General features: G+C 40.6%; 2 protein-coding genes across 5 annotated transcripts; both read left to right on the top strand.

Moving 5' to 3' along the window:
* Positions 1-252: 252 nt before the first annotated feature.
* Positions 253-11,114, top strand: tom1 (target of myb1 membrane trafficking protein). Of its 4 annotated transcripts, XM_083896128.1 has the most exons (16): positions 253-444; positions 2,651-2,735; positions 2,821-2,899; positions 2,992-3,141; positions 3,232-3,366; positions 3,474-3,608; positions 4,557-4,673; positions 4,858-4,991; positions 5,545-5,587; positions 5,673-5,772; positions 5,858-5,921; positions 6,457-6,526; positions 7,972-8,037; positions 8,542-8,604; positions 9,744-9,783; positions 10,426-11,114. In XM_083896128.1, the coding sequence occupies exons 1-16, from the start codon at positions 393-395 to the stop codon at positions 10,518-10,520; spliced, it is 1,428 nt and encodes a 475-aa protein (XP_083752254.1). In that variant the 5' UTR covers positions 253-392; the 3' UTR covers positions 10,521-11,114. The 4 variants fall into 4 exon arrangements, with proteins under 4 accessions (XP_083752254.1, XP_083752257.1, XP_083752255.1 ...); XM_083896131.1 differs by lacking the exon at positions 3,474-3,608; XM_083896129.1 differs by lacking the exon at positions 7,972-8,037.
* A 1,497-nt stretch (positions 11,115-12,611) lies between these two features.
* Positions 12,612-18,626, top strand: gcat (glycine C-acetyltransferase). The gene is made up of 9 exons (XM_083896132.1): positions 12,612-12,885; positions 13,707-13,837; positions 14,409-14,510; positions 14,604-14,750; positions 14,993-15,147; positions 16,171-16,253; positions 16,368-16,539; positions 16,955-17,076; positions 17,992-18,626. The coding sequence occupies exons 1-9, from the start codon at positions 12,669-12,671 to the stop codon at positions 18,141-18,143; spliced, it is 1,281 nt and encodes a 426-aa protein (XP_083752258.1). The 5' UTR covers positions 12,612-12,668; the 3' UTR covers positions 18,144-18,626.
* The last annotated feature ends 673 nt before the right edge of the window (positions 18,627-19,299 follow it).

Here is a 19,299-nt window from a genome sequence, read left to right as displayed (position 1 = left end):
ACCAGTGTGTAGTAGGTGCCCTTTTAATTTTCACCCCTCCTCTTCCAAATGTCTGTGCACGTCACTGGATTTTAGGGTGCAGACATGAACAGTGTCAGTAGGGGGCGCAGTGAACCGGTGCTTGGTTTGACTGCACACACACACACACACACACATCCACACGGTAACTGCGGGCAGCTTTCACTTTAAAGAATGACGCAGTTTCACTCGGGTGCCGCTTTGCACTGAGAGCAGCAGCAGCAGCAGGAGAAGGAGAAGGAGGAGCAGGAGGAGGAGAAAGAGCCTCCGCAGGAGACAGCGGGGTTTGTTGTCGCACGGCTCGGCTCAGCTCGGCTCAGTTCGGCCCGGAGGACGTTGGCCCAAATAGCTGGTCCTTCACCGTGTCTGTCACCATGGAGTTTTTATGGGGGAATCCGTTCAACACGCCGGTGGGACAGCGCATTGGTGAGCGACAATGTAGCGAAGGCTGCGTCTGTGTAGACGTTATACCGACAGCGGGGACGGACACACACACACACACACACACACACACACACACACACTATTTGTGCATTAAATGACTCCAGTCTGTTATATAACGTGTTCGTACACCGTGTATTATTACACGCGTTTAAATGAAACACGTTTCACGTCGTGAATTCGCGTTAATTGTGTTACGGCTGACAGAAGAAGAGCTGCGGCTTATTTATTGTTTGATTGACGCGTCCTCGCTACAATGACGTGACAGGGGCGGGACTTAAGTGGCGCAGATGCTCCTCTTATTGGTTCATTATTACGTGTCTGTTGAACCTGCTAATAAATGGGCGGGGCCAGGGGTGGCCCACATCCTCCTGACCCACATCTTCATTTATATCTGGCTGCTGTGGCCTAAGGATGATGATGATTGTGTCTATTCCGTCATAACACTATCATAACTCATATAAACTAAGACTTTTTCCCACTAAAATCCATTTATGCCTATTAAAGGTGCATTATGTAATAAATCGAAAGCAACTGGCCATAAAATCCTCCTAATATGTCACAGAGACTCAGGAATAATGTTCATATAACAAACTGAACTCACCAACAACAACAGTACAGACAAAATATTTGCATTAAAAGAAATATTTTGCAGACAGCAAATCATGTTTATGTTTTGAAATCATGTTTTGTGGCATGTGGCGCCACCTACCGCCATCTACCAATCATTGCAGTCAGTAGAGTCTCTGCTCCAGGGCAACCACGGGTTGCCAGTTAAATCAGAAAAAGAAACCTAAAAGACCTTGGTATTTTGAATTTGAATGTAGTAACTGTTTTTTGCCACATTCTTACATATGACACCTTTAATATATGTTGTAATATTTAACATGGGCAGCACGGTTGGGCACCAGCTAGCATTGTCACCTCACAGCAATCCAATCCTGGTTTGATTGAGGATCTTTCTCCTTGTTGTCCAGTTTCCTCCCACTGTCCCAAAAACATGCAGATTAGCTAAAGTGGACGCTCGACATTGAGAACGAGTGGTTGTTTGTCTCTGTGAGTTAGTTGGCCCTGCTGCGACGGCCTGACGACGTGTTCCAGGGTGTGACCCCCGTCTTTTGCCGTAGGTCAGCCGGGATTGGATCCAGCTCTCGCTGCTAAGAAAGCCATTCATCCTTTCATTCATTGTCTACTGCTCTATCCCTCCACGAGAGGGTCACAGGGGGAGCTGGAGCTGGAGCTGGAGCCAATCCCCAGCCAACAACCACCCACACCCACGGTCAATCTAGACGTGTCCAGTTAACCCCTGCAGGTTTTTGGACTTGTGGGAGAAAAAACTCCACACTCCTGGATCGGGATACAAACTAGCAACCTTCTTGCTGTGATGTGAACAGTGCCAGCGACGAGTTCCACCGTGTAACCGCGAAGAAAGCTCATAGCAAATGACCAAAATCAGGTCCTGTTTGGATCAAAATTATACTTATTAGAGCTGAAACGATTAATTACTAAATTAATCGCCAACTATTTTGATAATCGATAATCGGTTTGAAGCTTTTTTTTATTATTAATGCAAGATTTCTGATTGTTTTAGCTTCTTAAATGTGAATATTTTCTTGGTTTCTTTGCTCCACATAACAAAGAAATCATTCAAACTGAATCATTTTGGTTTGTGGACAAAACAAGGCTTTCGAGAACATCATCATTTTCAGCTTTGACAAACACTGATCAACGTTTTTTAACATTTTCTGACATTTTATGGACCAAACGATTCATCGAGAAAATAATCGACGGATTAATCGATTACGAAAATAATCGTTAGTTGCAGCTCTAATACTTATATAAGACACATAGAATACCTTCTCTACTAGAAACCTTTAAAGAATTAGGTTGGGTTGGGTACTTTGATGTGGAGGGTACTCGAACAGCAACCCTCTATTTACAAGCCAAGTTCCCTTTCCACTTGGCCATGGGCTGGGGTTGAAGTCCATTTCTAACCTCAGTTCCTCACAGGAGAGAGGGAAAAATTAACTCATGCATCATGGAAAATGGGCCCAGGATTGAACCCTGTGGAACACATCAAATTTAATCTGAATTAGTTACTACTTTTAATTGTATCTTCTTTTTCATTCTTCATGAAATATTGTGTAGTGTAGTAAGTAAGTCAAATATTATGTGTTTTTATTCGCGGTAGAGTCTGCGAGCAGCGCCAGCCTTCCGTCAGAAGACTGGGCCATGAACATGGACATCTGTGACATGGTCAACAGCTCAGAGGACGGGTGTGTATGCATCTGTGTGTTGTATCCGTCTGGATCTTCTAAGACGTTCACAGCTCTCTGACCAGTGAAACTGCTGTGATTACAGACCCAAAGACGCCATCAGAGCCATCAAGAAACGGATAGTGGGCAATAAGAACTTCAAGGAGGTCATGCTGGTCCTCAGTGTGAGTTTTTGTTGTTGTTTACGGATGCCGTCATGTTCTGGTATAATGCGACGTCGGACGTGGTTTGATGTGTTGTTTTCCTCTGGTGTCAGGTTCTGGAGACCTGCGTGAAGAACTGCGGCTACAGGTTTCACATTCTGGTGACGTCGCGGGACTTTGTCGAAGGGGTTCTGCTGCGGGCGATCATCCCCCGGAACAACCCTCCGCTCATCTTGCACGACCGCATGCTCGGTATCATACAAGTAAGGGAAGACACGGGCTATTGTTGTGTACTCACAAATGGCTTTGTTCGTGCTGTGTGTGTGTAATTTGTGGGTTTCTGGTTTTTTAAGGCGTGGGCTGACGCATTCCGCAGCTCGCCCGACCTGACGGGCGTGGTGTCGGTGTATGAAGACCTGCGGAGGAAAGGGCTCGAGTTCCCCATGACGGAGCTGGACGGTTATTTATCCGTGCAGGCCCCCAAACAGGTGCAAACACAACCTTTCTCACTCCTGATAGCCACTGTGCTTGGTGCTCACCTTCTGCTTCTTTCTCTTTTTGGGGTGGTTTCTGTGCTTCTTCTTCTGCCTCCCAGACGTTGCCTAAGAACGGGCCCGCTGTCACTACTCTGCCTGCTGTGCTGCTTCCTTCCAAACTTCCACTTATCTCACCCCAGACCTCAGAACTAAGAAAGATCCTGGAGGGAGCAAACGCCTTCACTCCCTGTCAGGTGATGGTGCCCTGCTGCGTTTCACTGGGATGTTTTTCAACTAGGGAGGCTCTTTCTGATCTTTATACTCCAGCTGCAGAGCTTTCCACATTCAACGCCTTTATGTGTATTTGATATAATTAGTCCTATTCTGCTTGGGTATACTCTGTTCTCTCTGTCTGGTGCACACATACACAAGCAGGTGAATGTTGTTTACAACGACAACACTACTAGTACTGGCTTAGCTGCAATCCTGCCCTCCATTTCTTTTCCAGCTTTGCCTGCAGCCTCACAGCAGGAGTCTGTTCTGTTTTCTCCCTACATTTCAGTCAGGAATGTTGTTTTCTATTTCTGTAATAGATGGACTGTGCAGAATGTGTGGGATTTGGACTCCGTATCGACAGATACTTGATATTAAAAAGATCAGAGAATAAGAAACAAGAAGGCGATCCCCAGCACAGACACATAGGCGCTGGAAAATACTCTGATTTGACTTTATTTTGATTTATTCATGACTGGATGAGTGATTAATTTTAGCATGTTGTCCATATTTGATAAATGTAAATATATATTGTTGGATAGATTGTTTTTTTTTCCACTTCGGTGGTGTTTTTAGATGATGTTGACGGTGTGATTCGGTCAATTAGCTGAGTTGTGAAGCCATGGGTGAAAGGCTTTGTCATCTCATCCACTCATGAATAGATCTAAGTGGAGTCATATGAGAGTACGGTGGTTTTTCATTGTTATTTAGTAAAAAGATCGGGACGTCCTTAATTTGAATCTCTCATTTTCACTGTATGCCTCGTCATTGCAAATGCTATTTTCACATTAACTCGGGTCAAAACCCCTCTTTCGTTGTGCACAATTGATTCCTGACCTGTTACACAAACACTTAAGAGAGATCAATGTTTACCTTTGGGAGTTATTATTCTGGCTGTGTTTGTTCAGTGAAAACCATTGACATTCCAGGTTAAAATGCTGAAGACGGAGCTGGGAGTGGTGCGCAGTAACCTGACCATGATGTCGGACATGATGAGTCAGCTGGATCCTGTCACGGTGAAACAGGCCGACATGGAGCTGCTGGAGGTAAAACAAAAGAAAGAAAAACAACAACAAAGTTGTTCTGCGCTCTTGTCTGCCACACGAAAATCTTCTCATGCTGACAAACCGTGTGTCTTTCCTCTACCTGATCTGGTGCCATATACATTTCTGCGCTCCATCTGTCCCTTCAACCCCCACCCACACATTATTTGTGTGATTGTGTCATTAGCAGTTGTACACAGTGTGTAAGGAAATGCAGGACAGGATCGTAAAGATGGTGCCCAAACTCAGCGAGGAGAAGCTGATCGAAGAGTTACTGGAGACCAACGACGAGATGAACAGCACCTTCATTCTCTACCACAGGTTAGCCACGTTATTGTGCTGCACGCTACCGTTCTAAAGTCTGGGCTCATTTAGAAATGGCCTTACTTTTGAAGGAAAAGCACTTTTTTTCAATGAATATAACATTAAATGAATCAGAAACACACTCTATACATTGTTAATGTGGTAAACGACTGTTCTAGCTGCAAACATCTGGTTTTTAATGGAATATGTACATAGGTGTATAGAGGCCCATTTCCAGTGTTCTAATGGTACGTTGTGTTTGCTAATGGCGTTAGAAGGTTATTGGATGATTAGAAAACCCTTGAAAACCCTTGTGCAATGATGTTGGCACAGCTGAAAACATTATTCCAAACACATTTATTTGGAATAAAAATCATTATTTCTAATCTTGTCAATGTCTTGACTATATTTTCTATTCATTTTGCAACTCTTTTGATTAATAAAATTGTGACTTTTAATTGAAAACACCAAAACATTGCATAGGTGAGCCCAAACATTTGAACGGTAGTTTATATAATAGTCGTATATTAATGTATCATTCTTCCTAACTGGGCTGTTGTGCCATTTACAGCTTTGAAAGACACTTAACAAATGGCCAAGATGACACACATAAGGTAATGATTATTGTCAGAATTCATCATCATTTAATGGCATTATTCACTGCTGTGTTTGTACATAATTATCGTTCTGTTTTTTTAGAGCCACACGTACGTCAACCTGGCCGACCTCGATCTAACCACCGAGTCAGGAGTTGCGTCGGCGACGAGCGACAGTTTGTCGAGTCAGTTAGCGAAACTTAGTGAGTACGACAGCTCTAATTTTTTGGATTGAAGTTCACGTGCCGCACATAATGCAAATGTAAATGTCTAATTATTCTCTTGCAGGTACGAGTGAATCAGACGAGACTATGTCACAGAGGATAAACACCTCAACTCAGCAGTCGCCAAGGTGCAGAGAAACTATAAACTATATTGTGATATAAAGCTCAACTTTAAAAAAAAATATAGGACACAAACAAGAGCAGAGTGGAAAGGTATTAGAAATACTTGGATATTTGAAAAACATAGTGAAAAGGTAGTGGATAATAGTTAAATATGGTAAAATTGGTGCTGTTTTTTTAATCTTTTAAAGTAAGTTTAAAGTATTGTGTTAAAAGTGAAAGATCTGGCCGAGTAACAGGTCAGATTTAGTCAATAACAATTTAGATAAAAATAAAAAAACGTCCATGTCGTCCACATCTCCACTGCAGACCCTCGTTTTGCTTCTCCTCTGGTTGAGATATTTTTCAGAGGTGTGCTGAGGATTTTTAGGTTCAGTAACATCGACTGACATCTTGAATGAAACCAGAACATAATCCGAGTTTTAATTGGGAATATATTGCACCATTGTTATCACTGAAGCCATCATGGTTTCTTAATCTCTTTATGACTTCATGTAATAAATACGCCACCTTTTTAAACAATGCACAAACCTGCTGTTTCAGTGAGAAGAGTGACACGGTGGACTGCCAAGCTCAAGCTCAGGACAACAGACTACTACACACCATTGGAACGGTGAGCATTCGTGTATTCATTGTGTTCAGTCTGCACGTGGTTTAACCGGTTTCACATGATATCATGCACTAGGCTCCTTATCTCCTGAAGGACAATCTTTAACACTTCAGCAAACCACAAGATTTTTGGACAATACTATGCTTCCAAATGTGTGTCTCATTTTCTATTCCAACATGACTATAAAGGACTATAAAGACATGGTTTGATGAATTTCGTCTGGTAGAACTTGACTGACCCGAACCAGTGTTCCTTCTTGTTACTTCTCCTCCTCATTAATGCCCTAATTCACATAGAAACACTGAGGAAAGTCTTCCAAGACGTGTGGAAGCTGTTATCGCTGCAAACAAGGGACCAACTCCATATAAAGTCTTTGTACATACACGTGAATATGTCTTTATTACAGTGCCAGGTTGTAGTGGTGAGACGTCCACATACATGCAGTGTATGTGCTCGCCGTAGGAGATCGTGTGTGGATTTATGTGTACGCTGTAATTGTGGTTACCTGTTCTGGCACGTCAGAGTTCTGCGCAGCCTCCGTGATCGTTTCCCAATCGTAAATGACTACATACGTGCAGAGGCGCAGCTTGTGAACAGGCAAGGCAGGCAACTGCTTTGGGCCCCCAAGCCGATAGGGGGCCTCCCGACACTCGGAGCCTGAGGGCTGTTTTTACTGAAATGTGCAGTGACCAGCCGCCTCCCCGTCCCCCTTAAACAACAATGGACGATTTGCAATGACATCTCAGTAGGAAACCTCCCTAAAGGGGCCCCACCTCACTTTAACCTGTGTGAAGTTATCGTTCTGCAAGTTGGAAACTGAAGAGGATTATTTACAGTGTAATGCATATCTTTTTTACTCAGTTTATATATGTTTTTTTTCAGTTATTTACAGTATTTTATTGTTTTATATATTTATATTGTTTTATAATGTGGGTTCTTTACAGTGTAATGTATTTTTTTTACTAAGTTTATATAGTTTTTAAAAAGCAATTTACAGTATTTTATTGTTCTTTTAATTTATATTTTCACATACTTTTTAATTACAAGGTTTTTCCTTGTTATTTCATTCATTTAAAAAAAATGGTTGGTGTCACATTATTGATAACATAATGGTGATGATTGGAAGGGCCCCCTGGGAATTTTTGCTTAGGGCCCCTACAGACTCTAGAATCACCCCTGCATACGTGATCTCAATACACTTTTGAAGGCAGCCAAAATGAACGATGTCTGTTACGTTAAATATAAATACCGATTTCTACGCATTCAAAGTGTTTTGGCTCATGTAAGTACACTATTTAAATATATATACTGTATAATATATACATAAAAAACTGAGGGAGAAGTGCTGCTGTCAGTGAGTCTCAAATGTACTGAGGTTTCACAGTTTATTAAATGTGTCTGTTACTGTGTTTTCCTCCTTTAAATAAACCCTCTGTCTGTGAATGAAGGACGACAGCCCGGCCTCCACCCGCAGCTCCTCGCCAAAGTTAGATTGGATGATTAAGAGGGGAATGGTGGGTGTGTGTTGTAGTGTGTGTGTGTGTGTGTGTGTTTATAGTGTGTGTGTCCTGGAGCTTCACCTCTCCTTCCATCTCCTCCCTCTGTCAGTTCATTTGGTCGGACGGGTTTGTAATTTACTTTCGCTGTGGTTTGGGACTGCCTTTGTTTGGATCAGTGGTTCACTAATTGAGATTAATCTACGTTGGTTTTGCATGTTTTTGTATGTGGTGAAGACATAAAAAAAACAAAAAAAAACGTTTTGATTGATTTTCATTCTGTGCCTACGCCCAGAACAGAGCATGACACAGTTTGGTTTGGACGGCCCTGATTCGCTGCATTATTGTCATACCTGTCGTCCTCCTCACTCAGTGTTCACTGCTCTGCTTCCCAACATGTGGTTGTCATTATTATTATTTTGGGTTTGGTTGCTTTGTTTACATCTTCCATTATTTCATGTTTAAATGCTCCAGTAGTTCATATATATCACTGCATTGACTCATCACTGCTTCCTCTTTCAGATTCCTATCAGCCAGTCCAACGTCATGGATGACATTGAGAAATGGCTCGAGTTGGATGATGAGGTAATAATTTATCTGTTGATTTAAATTTCCTTGTATTAAGACGAATATTCTGCCAATGGGGCTGAGCTGGCGTTGCTTGACTTGAATAAAACCACATCAGACTGTAATGGTCTTTAAAACAAGGACAAATTGAGCAAAAACTAGACCAAATGTAAGAAAGTCTGTCATGTTAGAAATGTTGACATAAAATTAGTATTTTCCTTGATTAACCTGAGTTTAAAAACTTATTTATACCTTATAATTTCCTATATAAGTGCACACACACAACTTGATTGTGAATTTTACTTCTGTATTCAACACAAAACATTGTTACTGGTCATTAAAGCTCAAAATAAGCTGTAATATCTTATTATAATTTACTTTTCAAAGCAACACATAAGAGTTATGTCCCAGAAATTAGGCTTTATTTTACTTTTTTGAATATCACGTTTTGCAGTGCATTGATTACTACTTTGGTATTTGATTAATTAGTGTTTTTCTTGTTGAATTAAAAGAGGCTCTGTGATTTTTTTTTTTAGCTTCTTCAATGTGAATATTTTCTCTTATTTCTTGGCTCCATTTAACAACAAAGAAATCATTCAAACTGAATAATTTTGGTTTGTGGACAAAACGAGACATTTTAAAAACATCGTCACGGATCAACATTTTTCAGGGTTTTCTGACATTTTATGGCCCAAACAACTAATCTATTAAATGAGAAAATGATCAACAGATGAATCCGTCAGTTAGGTGATTGTGACTGTAGAGCTTCATAGACAAACACATAAATGACTTAAGTATCGATGACATGTTTGCATCCATGTAATGTTGTGGTTATGTCTGAATTACACTGAGCTTCCCGGTGTTTGGACACTTCTAGCTCTATGATGCTGAATTGTAACGTATTGATCAGGTGATCACATTTGCTTTTCTCGCAGTCATTTAAGAGAATCACTCAACATATAACCAGTGGCGTTGACACAAAGCCCATAATACTGTACATAGTGTGAAGTGTCAAAATTCTGTTTAAGTACAATCAGATCACTCCACATTTAAAGTAACATTCATAACAGTGACTAATGGTGAATAGTGAGAATTTGAATGACTATATATGTATAATATGTATATAAACAAACACATGTCTTTTGTTTGTGATGCAGTACGATGACTTTGAGGACTCAGATGGTGTGACCAGTGAAGGTGAGCTTTTTACTTCCTTTTATATAAAGAGCCTTTAACTCAGCACTGTTACAAAATATGGTCAAATAGGATTAATTAAAGTGCTTCTGCAGCATCTGAGGGTTTGACTCTGTGTGTAGTTTATTATCATTCTAATTTAGTTTGTCTTAATGTGACGTTTTTAACTTCATTCACTACATTAAGAAATCAATCGTTCACTTCATCCATCTTCTTTTAGTAGCTTTCAAATTTGACCAGTAGATGGAGCTAGAGGCTTCAGTGCTGGGCTTCTAGTGCCACATGCTGTACTCAAGACTTCACTTGAGTACAGCATGTATTTCTGCACCTATTCAACACAAAAATGTGTTTTAAAAAGTGCTGACTCCTCATAACTCTTAGGATATATACAGAATACTTCATGTGTAAGAGAATAACATTAGATAAGTCTTTTAATTTATCATTTCTGGCCTTAAAAAGACTGTTGTTCACTAGAAACGCTACAAGATCTGTTTGCTATTCCATAAACATAATGAAGACAATCTTCTTAAAGTTATTTTCCCCTTTAACTGACACTAAATGGAACTTGGATAAAGTCCCACCGGTGTTTGAATCTTTGCACGGTTTTCATTTTGTTGACATTCGCCGTCTCGTCTTCCTCTGCAGAGTTCGACAGGTTCTTGGCAGAAAGAGCGAAAGCAGCGGATCGTCTGCCGTCACTGAGGGCGTCGTTACAGGACGCCAACCACTCCACGTCCTAAAAAAAAAAACAGTGAAAACCTGCCACACTAACGCGACTCACGGCAGGGCTCCTGCACCGTCGGAGAAACTGTGTTTTTTGGTCGAATGGCACATTTGATGATATGGGGGAAATTGGAAACCAGTATTTATAAGAACCTATGTGTGTATACTGCTATTTACCGTGGATCAAATCTGTTTCTTAACCGAGATGAAGAAGTGAGAGGTTTTTACTTGACGTCGTCGTCGTGGTGAGGGTTTGTCTGTGTGTAGAATGCAAACATTTGCACTTTTTTTTATAAAGTTAAACTCCTGCTGTTAAACGAGAGGACACTGCTCCAGCAACATTTTTGTAACATAGGTGATGTATTATATTGCTGTCATACTGTGTATATACAGTATAAATATATATATATAATTGAAAACGATGATGGATTACGTCAAAATTCCCAGTCAAAGCAGACTCTGTATGCTTGCGTATTAAGAGAAGCTTTAAGCTGAGATTTAAATAACTTCATCTTTACATCATTGGTGATGTAGGACTTTTTTTTCTTTTTTTTTTTTTTTAACATGCAACTATCCCTTGAAAACATGTTTTACAGGAAACTGTGACAGACTAAGACTACTGTCGTGTATTAAACTAAATCTATTACCTGGACCACTGTTTGTTCTTATTCTAACCTCAAAGGCATCAGCAATAAGTTGTTTTTTTTATTACTTTTGGAGAATCAGTTATTGCACTGCAATTGTTATTATATGCTTTTTTTTTCTTCTTTTTTTTTTTTTACAACTTACACACAGAGGATGATCTGACATCTTGACGCCACTGCTTTTGTTCTCACAAAGAGAGTAAAGTACCATAAAACAAGTCGTGTTGGGTAACAGAGAGTTGGAGGAAATACAGCATTGCAACAACCATGAAGTTCTACTATGTTGAAATGAGATGTAACATTAGGTATTATACATCAGAATGTGAATGCACATAGTGTTGAATAAATCAATAAATAGTTAAAGCACAAAAAACATACATCTAACATCTCAGTGAGAATTCAGATTAGATGAACTGTGTGCCAATTTAATCAATATCAACATAGGAATTGTATTGACATTCATAAAACAGATATTCATAAGAACACTTTTCTTATTAAAATCACATTTGTTATCATTATCCACAAATAGATGTGTGCTTGTACATATTTATTTCACTTATTTCACCTTAAAGAAAAAAAGAAAAATGGCATATTTATCCTGTTAATCCCATTAAACTGAGAGTGAAGGTTCCAGTTTTTATTCCACCTGACATAACGTTAACTGCCATCATATAATATATTATTTTTTGTAATGGGAACACTTCGTATCAAATCATCTGCAAAGGAGACACAAGATTAGTACTTTTATTTTGGTAAGAAAAGTTAAAGGATCAATAACAGTTTATATTAAGATACAATTCTTCTCAAAGTGTTATGTGGGATTAAGATTAATTCACAGAAAATAAGTGTTTTATTTTGAGAAGACTGAATGAATGAAGACTAGGTTTTGCTCTTAAATATTTTATATGGAAACGTTCATAAGACGCTGAATACACTGAAAAAACTGAGGAAAACCAAATAACCATTAACTGTGGTTGTTTACAAAGTACTAAAAAAATACAATATTGGGTAAATTGTACAATGAAACACATCATTTTAAAATTAAAAATTAAAAATTAAAGACAGCCAAAATAAGGACCACAAAGAGAAAACAAAGTTTTAGAATACAATAGAACACATACATTTGTATTTTATTTAATGTATTTAAGGCCTAGAACATACTATTTACATTCTGTATCAATTATTTGCATAAGAAAGTGTTTAATTATGTTTCATTAAAAGGTTAAAAAAGTATCTGTTAAATGATTGGCTGGACACACTTTACGCCTACTACTGTGACGTCACGCAAACTTGACCCAGGAAGACCCGCCCCCTTTCCTGCCTTTGATTCACTAAAGTGACGATTGGTTAAAGTTGGGGGGACAACATCACGATGAGCCAATCAGAGCCGACATAGGGGGCGGGTCTTCTACTACAACCACGCTCGCGCAGGTTTTACACGTCTCTCTCTCTGCCACACACACACACACACACACACACACACACTTTCACACACACACTTTCACAGCGTTTTTTTGCGTCATGTCTCTTGGAAAAGCTGCCAGGAGTTTAGTCTCACCAGTCCGCGGGGTCGTGCGGGCCTCGGCCTGGAAGCGGACTTATGCCACCGCCGTGTCCGAAGCCAAAGCGGTGCTGGAGAACGAGCTGGAGTCTATCCGAGCCGCGGGGACGTGGAAGGCGGAGAGAATCATCACGTCAAAGCAGGGACCGTATATCAACGTGGACGGAAGCCGAGGCGGTGAGTGGAAGCGGTTTTTTTTTTTAGCAACAGGTGTTTAGCAGAGGCTCCTCAAAGTTAAAGGGACGCTGTGTCTTTAAACGCAGCATAAAAATAGAAACGCAAATATCATATACTACGGATAACAGAATGGTAAATAATGTTATTGATTTTTGTCAATATTCTCAGTTATTAAATGCATACTATGTCCATAAGTGTTTATTTTTTTTCCTTTTTTTTTTAATCACCTGTAGTAGTTAGGGCATTGCAAATGTGATCTACTACAACAAACAGAACGGTAAATAGTCATTTAATTGATTTTTAGCGAATATTTTCAGTTATAAATGATACTATGTCCATAAGAAAATATATGTACGTTTTCTTTTAATCACCTGTAGTAGTTAGGGCATTGCAAATATGATCTACTACAACAAACAAAATGGTAAAAAGTAATTGAATTGATTTTTAGTGAACATTTTTCATGTCATTGGCAGACGGTCCCAACCGAATGTCAAGCCAATATCCAATAACAAACTGTTATTGTTGTTGAACTCTGAGCAGTTAGAGTATGTGTTGAATCAGTCTGGACCAACTTGTAGAAAATCTGATTTCAATTCAGCAGTTTTGCAAGTTTGTTTCAATAAATGTAACTTTAATAGAAGGAGGAGATAATTTTTGTCCATTCTTGCAGTTAGAAAAGTAGCTTACGTGTGGATGAAGCTTTTTAGGGAGAGGATTTTATGAATGACCTGCTGATTTCCGGGTCATAACTGCTGACGTGTGAAATGACATTATTGACTGACTTTGCTGTCACTATTTCTGCTTTTTTATCGTCTCTTCAGACATCTTGAACTTCTGTGCCAACAACTACCTCGGCCTGTCCAGTCATCCAGAGGTGGTGCAGGCAGGCATCGATGCTCTTAAGACGCACGGTGCCGGCTTGAGCTCGGTCAGGTTCATCTGTGGGACGCAGGTATGTTTGGTCAACGCTTTCACACACAGTTATTGGGTGGTGAACTTTGTACTGAGTACAGAGTCGGGTTCAATCAATCAGAGCTAATATTATAGGAGGAGAATAACTTGATCTCTGCTTCTAAACTTTGAGCTAAAGTGTAGCTCTGGTTCAAAGGGAAATAAACCAGGCTCCCAGCATGGTCATGACTCAGTTTCCCTTGACTACAGGCTACATGTGCTGCGTAAACTACTGTTAATACACACTTAAAAAACATAAAACCCCACCCAAAGCTCATTATCATTTACACTCAGGCTGTTTGTCCTGCCTCTGTGAGCACGGTGCTCCATGCACAGCTGCTTGGTCGCTCAAAACGAATAAAGAACATCATAAAACAGTTGGAGATGAGCACAATTAAACCACACAGGTAATATTACGGAGAACATCTCATTTTCACAGTTGTTTGCATGAACTGAGTAGTTTGAACTGACTTTTCACAACTTTAATTACAGAGAGAGTATCCAACGTCATTTAAACATCATGCAAGACCACGATTAGCTCCACGTACTTGAAAACGCTCTGTCATTTACAGGATCTTCACAAAAACCTGGAGCAGAAGCTCGCCGAGTTCCACGAGAGGGAAGACTGCATCCTGTACGCCAGCTGTTTCGACGCCAACGCCGGGCTCTTTGAGGTACGCTGTGCTGTGCTTTAGAGACAGAATCAGAAGGACTTGACCTGTCGCGCTCCTCTCGCGGTGAAGAACCAACTTGTTCTCACGCTACAGGTTCTGCTGGGCCCGGACGACGCGGTGCTCTCCGACGAGCTGAACCACGCCTCCATCATCGACGGCATCCGCCTGTGTCGGGCAAAGAGGCTGCGCTACAAGCACATGGACCTCGGTGACCTGGAGACCAAGCTCAAGGAGGCGCAGGTGTGTGGAAGAGTGGAAAAATAATAAGACTTACAGGAAAAACCAGAATTTCTATGGGAGACGAGGATTAGCAAACAGTGTTTGTTGTATTTCTCTGGAGGAAAGATTAGAGAATAATACATTTGAATACTAATCCTCAATCTCCTGAGACGCATACACTCTCTTTTATGGCGCTGATGTGACAGGGTCAGGTAAAGGTCAGATGTTTGCTTCACTGATTCCTGCATCCTGTCCCTCTTTAGTCGTCCCGCATGCGTCTGGTCGTGACAGACGGAGCCTTCTCCATGGACGGAGACGTGGCTCCCTTACAGGGAATCTGTGACCTGGCCGATCAGTACGGAGCCATGGTGTTTATAGACGAGTGCCACGCCACCGGCTTCCTGGGAGCCCGGGGAAGGTGAGTGAGTGAGATACTCTTTTTTGGAGTCCCTGCTCGAAAATGACATGCTCAAACTAAATAGAGTAAATCTCTGCAGTTACAAGCTCTATGTGGATTATCTTGGTATCAAAATAAAGATAACACTTCCGCCACAGGTGTAAGTTTCACTGTAGATGCCAATGTGTCAGAGTAAATGCACATGGGTCCCAGCAAATAACAGATTTTTTTTCTCTCGCCTAAAAAGATATTGCATTTTAAAGTAAATATCACCTTTGAAATATGCACTAGGAGCTTAAAAACTCATGGAGGTCATGTAACAACTTGTAGACATGAGCTGTGCAAAGTCTGATGCTGCTGAAGTGAAGCAGAGTAAAATGACAGAGGGTTTAGTAAAGAGACGTCTAGGCGTTCTCTCGTTTGGCACCATATGTGCCATTTGAGATTTCTTAGGTACCAAATGATTAAAACCCATTTAATTTTATTTACATTGATCTAAAAAGAACTTTTTTTGGAAAAAAAAAAAACATCTTGATCACTCCTAGTGGTTGGCAGCAGTAGGCGTCTCACCTTTTTCATACCAGATGCAATTTGTGCAAAAATCTCTTTACAAAAGTCACGTCAGGTAGTTTTTATCGCATTGTATACTCCAAATTTCATTTATTCAGTAAGTTTGGTTTTAATTGATTGTTTTTCTTATATATTATATTATTTGATATTATAAAAAAAGTCTGTGTTTGTTATTATCACTGGGTGAGAATTCAGGTACAGCTGTAAATATAGCCAGGTAATATCTAACTTAGTCTTAACTTAGTGATACTGAAAGAAAGAAAGAAAGAAAGAAAGAAAGAAAGAAAGAAAGAAAGAAAGAAAGAAAGAAAGAAAGAAAGAAAGAAACTAGATTCCTAGTCCACACATAGCACATGTAAAGAGAGATTTCTATCACTGAAAACTGAGACGTTTGTGTAAACTCTGTGAACAAAAGTGAAGATTTTCCGGTTCACCGGCTGTGGAATAATAGCTGCACTCTTGTGTGATTTACAGAGGAACAGATGAGCTGCTGGGAGTGATGGACAGAGTTCACATCATAAACTCCACCCTGGGGAAAGCTCTGGGTGGAGCAGCAGGTACGTTTTCAACAGTGTCTGGCTTTTTGTCTCCAAAGTAGAGCTGTGTTTATACAGTATAATCTAATCCCAGCGCTCTCTCTTTCTCTGTATATTGTGCTGTATTGTGTCCAGGTGGCTACACGGTCGGGCCGAAGCCTCTCATTGACCTGCTGAGGCAGCGTTCGCGTCCCTATCTCTTCTCCAACTCCCTCCCCCCTCCCGTGGTGGGCTGCGCCACCCGTGCCGTGGAGCTGCTGCTCGCCTCCAGCGATATCGCGCAGAGCATGACGGCGAAAACCACGAGGTGCGTTTGTTCTGCAGGGGATTTTTGATGGTTACAGGGAGAACTGGAGCAAATCTCAGCTATAAATATTAGCAAAATGTGCTTTTAATTCACGTTAGCAGCACTTTTGTGAATGTGCACATTCTGTCAGTAATGCCTACATACAGCCCTCAGGCTATATGATGCAACCATGAACTGCTTTCTGAATACATAAAAACCATCTTGTCAGACTCGTTACCGTAAGTAGACGTTACAAATGCCTCGAATGGAAGAACGTTTTTAACGTTGTATTCATGAATTAATTCACATTCCTGCACACTTCATCCAGGGCTACATAAAGTATAGCTAGATTTCTGCTGGTCTGTGTTTACAGCCTATTCGATCGCCTCTTGTTTTTATGATTGTGACTGTAAGTAATATGTGTCTTGTCCTTCAGGTTCAGGGATCACATGACTCAGGCTGGCTTCACCATCGGAGGCTCGGCCCACCCCATCTGTCCTGTGATGCTCGGCGACGCGCGGCTGGCCTCTGTGATGGCCGACGACATGCTGAAGCTGGGTGAGCTGGCTTTTTTTCACGTCTAATATGAACTCTGCACCTCTTTTAGTTTTAACAAGACCCTCACAGTTAGTTCTCAGCAGAAAATAGACAGAGAATATCAATGATATTGAAGCTGTAGCACCGATGTTACATAAAACCTCCCCTTTTGCAGTAGTTTTAGTGTCTGAATACATGAAAAACTTAGATATTGTGTTGTTGAAGCTATTTTTAGTAGCTGTATGCGCAGCCAGTGTCAACACCCACACCACCAGCTTGACGTAGTCTTAGAATCATTTTCTGTTTCAGCATCCGGCTCGCATGTCGAGCGTCATTCCGACTCTTCTTCTTCTTTTTGTTTTACGGCGGTTGTCATCCATCTATAGGTGCATTACTGCCCCCTTCTGCTCTGGAGTGTGAACCAGAAATAGGCCACCATCACAACATACTGTACACTCACTATAAAATAGCCCCGTATCCCGTAAGAAAATTCACTGCTATTCTGACTTGTGCGTTCTCCCTCATTTCCATGACTCCCTTTAAGTTAAATTCTTGATCCCCTAATTTCCTCAGATTATTTTCTCTCTATATGCCTCATATGCCGTACACCTCCACCATCTTCCACAGATTCCTAATTCCGATTCTTCCTGCCGTCCATTAACTTAAAAAAATTAAATTCTCTAAGCTGACAGAGCCTGAATTTTCCCATTTTTTTGTTTTTGTTGCTGTCGTCATATTCTTGTGCGTACTGGGTTTTTCTGAAGGTATACATACGCTCATTTGATTTTGTACAATTTAAGTCAAGCTAATGTATTTAAAGGGATTTTAAAGGAACAAATCTAATTGGACTGACACACTTCAGTCTCTTCATCTTCTGTCATCATCTGTCCGGACTGAACCACAGCTCTATTAACACATCTTTCCCCCCCTCCTCAGGGATTTACGTGATCGGATTCTCTTTCCCGGTCGTACCAAAGGGCAAAGCGAGGATTCGCGTCCAGATCTCGGCAGCGCACACGGACGCAGACATCGACCGCTGCGTGGAGGCTTTCATTCAGACGGGCAGGAAGCATGGAGTCGTCTCCTGAGTCGCTTTCTTTTGCTAATCCTGCTGCCTGTGCCTGTTACTGACGACCTGATGGATATAATGGTTACATTTTTGTAGGTCAACAGAAATGAATGATATTCATTGTTTTGCTTAGCTAAATAAAGCCTTTTTGCTGACACATGTAGGTGTGTTTTTAAAGGAACAAATTTTTATGAGTTGTAAAAACATTTCTAACAGGTTCTCGTACCCTGTGACAAAATATGAGATTATTCAGGTTGAGCAGCCATGTTTTATTCTGGATACACATATAATATATGAGAATATAATAACTTGAATCATGTGACTACATTTATGATAGTAAACATTGAATGCATTCTTTAAAACCAGTGAAAGTTAATGGTCCTAAGCCACATCGCTTTTGTTGTGTTTATTTTTTCATCGAGAATGAATGTTTACACTGAACTGTAGTAAATTCAGATGCTGTTACACAACATATCATTTCCTCCAGAGGTTCATTCAAACAATAACACAACGCTGGCTCTCTTCATCCTGCAGTGGAACCCTAATAAAAATATATATGTTAATACCGCTTTGTCCTACTGTTTTGAGTCAAGGAGAACCCCCTTCATTTGTATAATTGGTCATATACAGGAGAGACTGCAACAACAACCATGGTTGGAAACCCTCAATAAATAATAATCATTGTAGGGCCCCAGGGTCCTGTTTGTCTTTGGCCCCCAAAGTCTCTAGAAACACCCCTGTTTATGACATGCACATAACAGGATTTGTGTGTCTGTGCCATGTGCAAATATATGATGTGGAGACATTATATATTTGTTTTCAGAATACTGAAATGAACAATTTACGCAAATTATTATGTGTGGATTATTTTGAGTGTAACAGGAAAGTACAGGACACTAATTATGTGTAAATATCTAAAACTAACGAAGAGCTGACAGTAAATTAACTTTAAAAACACAAAAAGTCAAATGTAAAAGGTGTTTATTACTCCTGTTTTACACCGTCCATGTGTTCTTTGTGCTGGAAACTCCTCCCACTCTCCGTCTCTCTTGCCTTGTGCTTTTCGCGCCATCAGAACTCACAGGCCACGCCTTCTATTCGAGACCACGCCTCCCTCGAGCCGCTTCCACCAACAGCAAGTGGTGCAGTTCCCCTTCAGCCAATCAGAGGACACA

The sequence above is a fragment of the Microchirus variegatus genome (genome assembly GCF_963457635.1).
Source record: "Microchirus variegatus genome assembly, chromosome: 10".
In the NCBI taxonomy this organism is placed as follows: Eukaryota; Metazoa; Chordata; class Actinopteri; order Pleuronectiformes; family Soleidae; genus Microchirus; species Microchirus variegatus.
The sequence above is the reverse complement of the archived record's forward strand: the minus strand, read 5'-3'. Positions and strand labels throughout refer to the sequence as shown.